Here is a 10147-nt window from a genome sequence, read left to right as displayed (position 1 = left end):
TGTATTTCTGTATTTAAATTTACATTTTCCATTACCCACATGTGCAAAATTTGTTGCAAAAGGAAAATTTAATTATATAATTTACATTTGCCATTTCCAACAGTAGTCTTAATATGTAAACTGAATACAAATTTTAACGCTTTATAAGTTGCAAAATGAAAATATATAACACAAATTGATTTGATATGTATAACATGTCCAAGCAGAAATGGTAGCAAAATGATAATTTAAATGCTATTTGTCCTAAATGCATTTAAACTGACAGTTAGAACACTTCGGATTGCATTTTCATCATGTGGGATATTTGTAGCAAAATTCAGTGCGGCTTTGAAAATGCATTCCGAGCTGAACACGCCCACCCTCCGTCAATCATTGCTTCAAGGCAGGGATTGGTGGAAACGTATTACGTTTGGATCGTTCAAAACATGGCGGCTCGAGATCTGATAAGATCGTCGAATTCACTGACTGATGAAGTGGAGCATGAACAGAGAAATATATGAAGCGTTCTCCGTGTCAGCGTCTTGAAATTAGCTGGTTTTTAAACATTTAAGGAGCCAAGCTGCTGTGTAAAGACTATAAATGGACATTACAAACATTACAATTCATCTCTTCAATATGTTCCTGGATACTTCATCTGCCAGTGAATCTTATGGTCAGCTTGGAATGCATTTTCAAAGCCGCACTGAATTTTGCTACAAATATCCCACGGCGTCATGATGAAAATGCAATCCGAAGTGTTCTAACTGTCAGTTTAAATGCATTTAGGACAAATAGCATTTAAATGATCATTTTGCTACCATTTCTGCTTGGACATGTTATACATATCAAATCAATTTGTGTTATATATTTTCATTTTGCAACTTATAAAGCGTTAAAATTTGTATTCAGTTTACATATTAAGACTACTGTTGGAAATGGCAAATGTAAATTATATAATTAAATTTTCCTTTTGCAACAAATTTTGCACATGTGGGTAATGGAAAATGTAAATTTAAATACAGAAATACATTGCTATTTTGAATATTGCGTTGTCATTTTGAATATTGCATTGCCATATTGCATTTGAATTTTGCTACCTATATGCTTCCATACAAAATGCAGTCCAAACACTTCTAAACTAATATGGTGAGCAAGTGATTTAATGCTAAGCTTATTCAAATCTGCTCATCTACATCTTGGATGGTCCAAGAGTAAATGCATTTCGGCAAGTTTTTAAAAAAAATTTAAAAAAATTTTATTGCTTAACTTTTTTTTGCATGTATGTTTTATGGCAGACGGTACACGGAGTGATGAAGATGCTGCACTTCCTCACCAGACAGAAGCGGTTCCTTGCAGCCAGCCTGGTAGTTTTTACCACCCAGCATGTGTCACTGCGTCTTGTCTGGGCCTTGAACAATATCCCTCAGGTAAACCAGGAGTAGTTAAAATATGGCATTCAGCATTTGTCTTTTCTAGGACTAGTATATTTATTCTAACCTTCTCTCTCCTCAGTTGCGGCAGGCAGTCGAAGACGGCTCCTGTTATTTTGGGACCATAGACACCTGGCTGCTGTACAAACTGACTAAAGGTGGATATTTCATTATGAAATAGAAATGTTGTCCTGTTGTATAGAAGTCATTTGAACAGTGAAAATCAGATAGCTGAGTGCACAGTATTCTGGCTGGATTCCTTTGAGAGGTAGCTGAAATTAAACCTGTTCGATCTGTAAGAGGCTCTTCAGAGTGATCTGCTCAATGAAAGCGTGCCACAGATCTGATATCTTACATCACTGACTGACACTATTCTCAGAAAGCCCACAACCCTTGACAAAGGGTGTTAAGAGTAGTTAATCATAAGCAGTCACATGTTGGTTAGTCTTGCAAATTATAATCCAATCAGTAATTATGAATTTATGGCTGTAATGGAGATACTTTATAGCATGAATGAATGAATACTTGTATTTTATTTTTAAATGTATACAGTACGCGTGTGTGTGTGTGTGTATACACAGTACATATAATATACACAGTAGACATATATTATGTAAACAAACTTTTATTTTGGATGTGATTACTCACGATTAATCGTTTGACACCCCTATTTTATTGTTTGTTTATTTGTTTGTTTTTTTGCAGGCCTGGTTCATGCTACTGATTACTCTAATGCCAGCGCAACAGCAATATTTGATTCCTATCAGGTCAGTTACAACTGTCCAATTACTATATTTGTGTAATTGCTGTTATCTGATCATTTCCATTGGATTGTGGACTTCAGTACAAACATTTAATAACAGACACTTAAAGAGAGGGTTCACCCAAAAAATGCTCTTTAATAAACAATTGCTTTGTTTGAGGAACAGGGCAAAACTTGTTCCATTTTGTCATAGAACACAACAATTGAAAGTAAATCAAAATGAATGCGCACGGTTTTCTGGTGCACAGTTTTCCATAAATGGTTTTATTTATTATCGAAAAATATATTAAAGGGGTCATATGATGCTTTTTTAAAGATCATTATTTTGTGTATTTTGTCTAATATGTTGACATGCTTTAATGTAAAAAAAACCACATTATTTTTCAAATACTGTACATTTATTGTAGTTCCTCTGTTTTATTTATCAAAGAATCCTGAAACAATGTATCATGGTTTCCACAAAATATTAAGTAACATAAGAGACTTTCATAAAGATGAAAAAATATTTCCATCCTCAGACTTTTGAACTGTAGTGTACATCACTGGAAACAGCAGGATAGGGCACGATGTGAATCATTACTCATCATGGAGCAGTGTGGCGAGTGAGAAAGGAGACAGTGATGTGTCCATTTGTCGGTCCCTATTTATATCTGTTTTCTGAATAGGCCTTTATCCGCTGGTGGGCTGGAAGATTGGTGCTGATGTTGTGTATCTGGCTGAAGGTAACGCTGCTGGAACAGGTGCTGCCATTAAATGGGCCCAAGATCTAGGTGAGGAGGAGGAGACTAATGGATTTACAAGCATGCACACATTTCTTAACTTGAATATGTATTTTTCACTACCAAAAAAAGCCATTCCAGACAGTAGATGCCCTCAAATGCTAAATTATCACTACAGTTCTTTACTGCAAGCAATGGTCACACTATGAAATTTGTAGAAAACACCAAATTTATCCCCAGAAAACCTGCAAATTCTTAGGCCATTTTATCTCAAACAGTGTTTGCAGGAAAGAAAATGTCACTTGGTTTATAAAGTACATTGGCACAAAGTTCTTAAAATGAGTTCTTCAATTATCATCTGCCTTGGTGCACAATCAGAAAACAGAAATGAGAAGGTGACTGGATATAAACCACTATCCCTTGGCATTCTATACCAATCTAAAGTAGTTAATCAGGCCTCAAAATAGAGATTCTTTCCAACTTTCTCACCATTCCAAAAGTTCCCCATCAAAGAAATAAAGGCCAAAGTCAATAGTTTTCTTCTCATGTTCTTCTGTTTCATCTCCACTATATATACTGTAGAATTGTGTTTCTGTTTCTTCGTGTTTGCACTGTAAATGTGTCATAATTTGGGATGCATGATTTGTATTAGTATTTAGTATGATTTTTGTATTAGCAATTTAGTATGATTGACAAGAAAACACATTTTAACTAAGCATGAAGGTTGAACCCTATAAACCTAACTCAAATTTGTCACCGATTCGCCAAGAAACCCCGTAAAATAGTTAAAATTTTTACAGGACTGTGTTGGACTTGGATCGGTATCAACCACAATTTTAACATCTTGTGTGATTCCTGTAATTCTCATGCCACAATTCAACAGCAATTCTGATTCTGATTTTTAGGAACAAGCAGCTCTTTGAAGTCATGCTTCGAGAAACCCGTATTCCTATCACTAAAATCAGGTGAGGGTTTCACCCTCTTTGTCTGTCGTACTGCATTGAGCTTGATCCTGCCTGTCTGAACCTTTGTGTATTGCTACACATTTACAGGGCAGATGGAGGTGTTTGCACCAATAATTTCATCATGCAACTCACAGCTGATCTGTTGGGGCGCAAGATAGAACGTCCAAGCCACTTTGACATGTCCTGCCTTGGAGCTGCTTTTGTTGCAGGACTAGGAACAGGTAAGGAACTAGCCATGTTTGAGTGCAGCAAATAAACTATTCCTAATCTAGGCTTAATCCGTTTTAACTCCGTATCATAGTTGGTAAACAAATTTCATATTTTCATCTATCATACTAAATGAGCCATAAAAACACGATGCAAATATAATACTTAACAAAAAAACACACTAGTACCTTTTTTTTCCCCTGATTTTTGCCTAAAGTTTCAATAAACATTAAAAAAAAAAGAAACGTATTTCATATGTCAGGCTTTAAATGGTTAATATGCCCATTTTATTTTGAACTGTCCTTTAGGTTACTGGAGGAACCAAAAAGAGCTGAAGAAGCTTTTAACCACTGACCAACATTTCCTTCCCCGAAGGAGTAAAGCAGATTGGGACAAGGGCGGCCCATACAGAGGTGTACTGCAGAGCTGGGAGAGGGCTCTTCAGCGCTCTATGCACTGGTACAGCCAGCCCTGATTGACCAGAATATAGGTTTCTTCTGTAAACTCCATGTTCATGTCAACAGGTTTAGGGCAGTTCTCTCTGTCACTGAGAAAAACACTTGAACAGTATGATTTCCAATCTGGATTTGGAAACATGCATATCAAAGGTTAGTTACAGTTTTGCCAAATCACGGGGGATTTTACAGATTTACAACTTGTTTGTGTAAAACCAAATCACCCAGTTGTGAATCCAGTGGTATTATGATGATGAAGCGGCAGGCTACAGCACAATTCCTACTCGTAGTATTATGATTTTGCCAATCAATAATTTAGTCATTAGGCACTAACAATCAATCAGTGCCTTAATCCAACTAGGTTTTTTTTTTTTTATATATATATATGAACAAATTAATTTATTTACCTCGCTATGTGCCTTAATGAGGTGCTTTTGTACAAGAGATCCTCAGTGAGGTGCCTCCGTTACTCATCTCCCAAAGGATGACATCTCACCCTAGAGGAGAATTGTAATTATATGTAATTTGTGTTGTTTACATAGATGGGAGTAAGTTCAACTTACTGCTCTTTATTTTGATCATACACTGAGTTAACATAGTGCATCCATTTTAGTGTATGGTAATTTATACAAGCATTCATTAATGCTGTTGTAATTTAATTGTAATTTTAGTTAATATTTTCTAATTGCATATATAGTCTTGGCATTATGTAGGTTCTTTTTTAATCAAATGTACCTCATAATACAAAAAGAATGCTGCAAACATGGAAAACTTGTTACCTGAAGGATTATATTTCCTAATGTTGTTTTTTTTTCTTCAGGTTTAAGCATCTAACCGGCTATGCTTGTTTGTATACAAAACTGCAGTGTCCCAGATTGTCACTTTATACTATCAACAGTGGCTAATAATAGCATACATTCAACTGTAGTAGAAATGAGTAACTGTGAAACTGTATAATATCCTAGGCTTTTATCAGGATCTTAAAGAGAGAATAGACAGAATATTTGTGAAGATAAATATATTAATAGATTGTCAAAGAACTCATTGTGCCATGTTTCATGTCAGTATGTGAAATTAGTTGTTTTAATACATTTTCATTATGCCATTTCAGTGTCCAATTGTGTGCATTGTCATGCTAATAAATCAATGGTTTTCAGTCTGAGGTCAGTGGACGTATAAAACGTGACATTTCTGACTACATAATTAGACATTAACTATGACCCGATAAACATTATATAATTCATGGGTCTAAAATTGTAAAAAAAAAAATAATGTTTTAATGAAATTAGATGGCTAAAGTGCTTGGGCTCCCTATGTCGTATAACTGAGTCTGCCGAACAATGTAATAAAATTAATAACAGTGTAAAGTGAATAAAGTCTCACAATAAAAGGCTTCATTAAGGATCAAGGGTTCATTAATTCTGTATTTATAGGATTCTGAGGATAAATTGGTATGAACAAAAAATAGTAACATTTATATATAATAGCTACAAAAATTTGCATTTTTTTGCGTTTGGTTTTGTGTATTAAATTTATTATATAAGCGTAATTATAAATAGTCCATGGGCGTCGGAAACGGATTTCAGATTTGCTATTGGTCGATCCAGGTGTCAATCATCTAGTAAAGTGGGCGGGATTAAAGGAAAATGGCGACTTTATCTGTCGGAGAGCCTCAAGAGATGGAAGGTGAGCTGATTTGTGTATTTTTAACGATTTATTTTTAACGGAGACTAAAAAAACCGTTTATTCATTTTGCTCTCTCACTTTATAACCAAGCTGAGTTTTTATTTTTAATCGGTTCATATATCAGTGTGCTCTTACCATTCATTCAGACTGCAATGTGTGATTGTTTACGTTTATCACACAGCTAACTAAAGCTACTCTTATAGTCTGCACGCATGAAATGACGATAAAGGCTGCTTCATTTCTTGGTTTCTCTTTGGAGTGTATTTAAATGCCAGACCTCTGTTCAGGTGTGTGTTTAGTAGTGGACGGGGCGTCAATGCCAGCACACCTTGCTGGTTAGCTAATGTAGCCCACCAGCTCACATTAAGTTACTTGTCAAAGTCTGACCTGTTTGGATGGATAAAGTGTAGGAGAACCTGAATGTGAGCTATCAGACGTGACAAATCGAGCTTTTCTCGACGCCTCCATTTGTTTCCAGCTGCTGTATCAGCAGTTTGCTAGCATGCTGCTGTTGTGGGATGAGGGTGTGTGTGTGGGATGGGTTCATCTAATAGATGGAGGCTTTGAAATTGTGCTTTCAGATTAAAATCGTGCTATCACGATTATTTGGTCCAGATAGCAGCAGTGGCATTTTGTAAGCCGGTTAGTATTGTGGGTGTGTCCTAATTATTAATTGTTATTCATAAAAACTGTGATTATAAAGTGGACCGGAGGGGTGAGTCTGAGGAATCTGGTGATGATGAGACCAAGAGGAAGAGTCTCAATGGAGAGGTCGACTCCTTGCAAGCCCCTTCGACTGGTGAGACCACCTTGGCGCAAGGAAAACAATTAAAAGGATGATCTGTATGATCTGTTTCCTTACCGCTTCTCTCGCTTCCCTTTTTAGTACCCGAGGAGTCACCTGTTGACATGGACACCATAACCTTAGATCCAGATGAAGAGGTGAAACATTCAGTTTTTGAAAGGTTAGACCAGGGGTGCCCAACCCTGTTCCTGGAGAGCTGCCTTCCTGCAGAGTTCAGCTCCAACCCTGATCAAACACAATTGAACCAACTAATTAGGATCTGAAGGAGCACTTGATAATTACAGACAGTTGTGTTTGATCAGGGTTGGAACTGAACTCTGCAGGAAGGCAGATCTCCAGGAACAGGGTTGGGCACCCCTGGGTTAGACGGATGATGTTATTAGCACTATGATTCATTGTGTGTTAATTATTTCTTTAGGATGTGGATCTGGTCCACTGTCGCATTGGGAAGATTGAGGGTCTGGAGGTTCTTCGGAAGGCAAAGGTGAGAGTATCAAATGCTGGGTGTTTTTGGGGGGTAATATAGTAGGGTTGTCTAGTTACTGGATGTAGATTTGCTTATTTGGAGTATCAATTAATTGTGCCCAATTACAGATCGTAAATTGAGTCCTTTTCTTTGTTTCTATCATCAGACGATTTCTCTGAGGCAAAACCTCATCAAACACATTGAGAACTTGGACAGCCTCGTCTCATTGAGGGAACTCGATCTTTATGACAACCAGATCCGCAAACTAGAGAATCTTCAGGCCTTAACAGAGCTCGAGTAAGTCAGACATGATGCTTATTATTTTGTACAGACCTTTGTTTCTCAAAAATACATGTTATTTATACACTGCTATTCAAAAGTTTGCATTCAGTGTTTTTTTTTTAGCAGTTTAGTAATAATGCATTCAAGTTGTCAAAAGTATCATATCATACAATGATTTCTGAATGATCGTGTGACAGCTGCAGAAAATTCAGCTATGCCATCAAAGGAATAAATTACATATTAAAATAGAAAAGAGTTCATTTTTAATTGTAATAGCATATCACAATATTGCTTTAATTTTTTCACGGTATTTTTTTAAATAAAATAAATGCAACTTTGGTGAGCAAGATACTACTGACCCCAAACATATGAGCAGTAGTGTACATACGCGACTTAACAGTGAATAAACCACATTTATGATAAGCATGTCAACCCTCTACATTACTAGTGAATAACTCGCATATGCGACTAAATCAGGCCCTATGCACACGAACGCGGTTATTTTTAAAACCGTAGCTTTTCTACGTGGTTAGGCCATTCGTCCACATGCAAACGCAGCACCAGCTCACTGAAACCGCACATTTTTGAAAACGCCTGCCAGGATGAAGATTTTCAAAAACTCCGGTTGCAGTGTTATCGTGTAGACAGCGAAAGCGGCATTTTTTTTGCTTGTGACGTCGGAGCATGCGCTGTTATCTCTGCCTACTGGAAACTTTTTTTGAGATTATATCGCCACCTGTTGGTTTGGCATGCTCTTGACAGTGCTTCATAGCATGCGCTTGCATTTTCATGTGGATGGAGATTTTTTTTTTAAATGGAAGAAGGAAAAACTCACTTATTATAGTCCATTTTGATTTCAGCAAATCAGTTCGAGCGAACGCACAACCTGGGGCCTCATGTATAAAACTCTACGTAGATTTCATCCTAAATGTATGCGTACACGCACAAGCTAGATTTTGCGTATGTACAAAAGTTTTCAGATTTATAAAACCATGCGTTCGCCAGAAACTTTGTAATACCCAGTCAGCGGAAGATTGTGCGTACATGAATCTCCACCCCGTCTCCTCCCCGAAATAGCCATATGTGGAGCTTACAACACCTAGTTTTAATATGCGTAATGTAATCTGCATATAATTTCCATGCATATTCCATCCACGTGACACCAGGTTTAACGCCGTTAAGGGTACAATACATCAGGAAAATCTTTTAAATATGGTGTTTTGTTGCAATATTGGGAAGATCATGAAAGGGGTTATCATTAGGCTACTGTCTGTGCGCAACACCTGTGAACAGAGGGTCTAGAGTACTGTCATCAAATTTGTTCAAACCAGCCAATGGACTGTTCGATCAACGAGCACATCCTTATATCGGTCATTATCGTCTATGTTCTAAAGCCAACAAACAAAGTCAAAGTTCACAAAAATGATGATTATTATTTGCGAAAAAGTATTTTCTCAGAACATGAGTTTTGCTATTTAGAACACAATTTAAAGTGGAATTAACATGTGCCAAGCAATCCTCGCTGTGATTAAAACATTAAATTGCATACCACAGGAAAATAGTTCGAAAGCAGCACATCCACTGCAAATATTTTTGTTTAAATTCATATAAAAATGTTGTAACTTCTGGATAATTTCATGAAATTTCAGTGCTTCACTTCATTGAGTGTCATAAATGTGTATGTCAAATGTAAAACAGACTTTAAAATCATTCTGTTTGCTTTATTTCGCTAATAGAGTGCGTACGCATGGTCTAGAGCAGGGGGTGCCCAATCCTGTTCCTGGAGATCTACCTTCCTGCAGAGTTCAGCTCCAACCCTGATCAAACACAATTGAACCAACTAATTAGGATCTGAATGAGCACTTGATAATTACAGACAGGTGTGTTTGATCAGGGTTGGAACTGAACTCTGCAGGAAGGTAGATCTCCAGGAAGAGGGTTGGGCACCCCTGGTCTAGAGTGTTCATACGGTGTGCACATATTTACTCACACCGATATGTGTGTGGAAAATTGCAAACTTACATTTCCATGCCCATTTTGTGCATACGCAACATTTATACATCGGGCCCCTGATTAATATTCATGAATCCAGCAGGTCGTTAATCCTTAGTGCATTTTATATTGTTCTTAGAATTCATAGTATTATTATTATCTTAAGTATTATTGTTAGTTTTTACCCCTTTTTTTTTTTTTTACAGAAACACTGAATGGCCAAAAAAGCACCACTACCAGTCCTAAGTTCAGTTAAAATTACTAATATGCATTCATACATGGTTACCAAGTTTAAATTCTAATTACTAAAGTTCTATCATTAAATAATACTTTTACTATATTACAGATATTTAAAAAGCTGTGTATACTGTATATATATATATATATATATATATATA

The 10147-nt window shown here is 36.6% G+C and overlaps 3 protein-coding genes across 3 annotated transcripts; all 3 read left to right on the top strand.

Moving 5' to 3' along the window:
- Positions 1–1278: 1278 nt before the first annotated feature.
- Positions 1279–2212, top strand: LOC107563305 (putative glycerol kinase 5). The gene is made up of 3 exons (XM_016248143.1): positions 1279–1406; positions 1492–1567; positions 2115–2212. Exons 1-3 carry the CDS (start codon positions 1290–1292, stop codon positions 2210–2212), a joined length of 291 nt encoding a protein of 96 aa, XP_016103629.1. The 5' UTR covers positions 1279–1289.
- Positions 2213–3572: 1360 nt separating this feature from the next.
- Positions 3573–5623, top strand: LOC107563303 (putative glycerol kinase 5). Its single transcript, XM_016248142.1, has 3 exons — positions 3573–3856; positions 3944–4077; positions 4372–5623. The coding sequence occupies exons 1-3, from the start codon at positions 3819–3821 to the stop codon at positions 4536–4538; spliced, it is 339 nt and encodes a 112-aa protein (XP_016103628.1). The 5' UTR covers positions 3573–3818; the 3' UTR covers positions 4539–5623.
- Positions 5624–6120: 497 nt separating this feature from the next.
- On the top strand, positions 6121–9995 carry LOC107563286 (protein phosphatase 1 regulatory subunit 7-like). Its single transcript, XM_016248105.1, has 6 exons — positions 6121–6204; positions 6908–7003; positions 7091–7146; positions 7428–7493; positions 7642–7772; positions 9956–9995. The coding sequence occupies exons 1-6, from the start codon at positions 6165–6167 to the stop codon at positions 9993–9995; spliced, it is 429 nt and encodes a 142-aa protein (XP_016103591.1). The 5' UTR covers positions 6121–6164.
- The last annotated feature ends 152 nt before the right edge of the window (positions 9996–10147 follow it).

The sequence above is a fragment of the Sinocyclocheilus grahami genome, unplaced genomic scaffold (assembly GCF_001515645.1).
Source record: "Sinocyclocheilus grahami isolate Dianchi unplaced genomic scaffold, SAMN03320097.WGS_v1.1 scaffold866.1, whole genome shotgun sequence".
Taxonomy (NCBI): Eukaryota; Metazoa; Chordata; class Actinopteri; order Cypriniformes; family Cyprinidae; genus Sinocyclocheilus; species Sinocyclocheilus grahami.
This window is presented reverse-complemented; position numbering and strand designations above follow the sequence as displayed.

Excerpts from the sequence above, each read along its gene's own strand:
- LOC107563305 (XM_016248143.1), top strand. The coding sequence starts at position 1,290 with ATGAAGATGCTGCACTTCCTCACCAGACAGAAGCGGTTCCTTGCAGCC. Across the intron at positions 1,407-1,491 it reads CCTTGAACAATATCCCTCAG|TTGCGGCAGGCAGTCGAAGA; the intron begins GTAAACCAGGAG and ends CTCTCTCCTCAG. Across the intron at positions 1,568-2,114 it reads GCTGTACAAACTGACTAAAG|GCCTGGTTCATGCTACTGAT; the intron begins GTGGATATTTCA and ends GTTTTTTTGCAG.
- LOC107563303 (XM_016248142.1), top strand. The coding sequence starts at position 3,819 with ATGCTTCGAGAAACCCGTATTCCTATCACTAAAATCAG. Across the intron at positions 3,857-3,943 it reads ATTCCTATCACTAAAATCAG|GGCAGATGGAGGTGTTTGCA; the intron begins GTGAGGGTTTCA and ends ACACATTTACAG. Across the intron at positions 4,078-4,371 it reads TGTTGCAGGACTAGGAACAG|GTTACTGGAGGAACCAAAAA; the intron begins GTAAGGAACTAG and ends ACTGTCCTTTAG.
- LOC107563286 (XM_016248105.1), top strand. The coding sequence starts at position 6,165 with ATGGCGACTTTATCTGTCGGAGAGCCTCAAGAGATGGAAG. Across the intron at positions 7,004-7,090 it reads CTTGCAAGCCCCTTCGACTG|TACCCGAGGAGTCACCTGTT; the intron begins GTGAGACCACCT and ends TTCCCTTTTTAG. Across the intron at positions 7,494-7,641 it reads AGGTTCTTCGGAAGGCAAAG|ACGATTTCTCTGAGGCAAAA; the intron begins GTGAGAGTATCA and ends TTCTATCATCAG.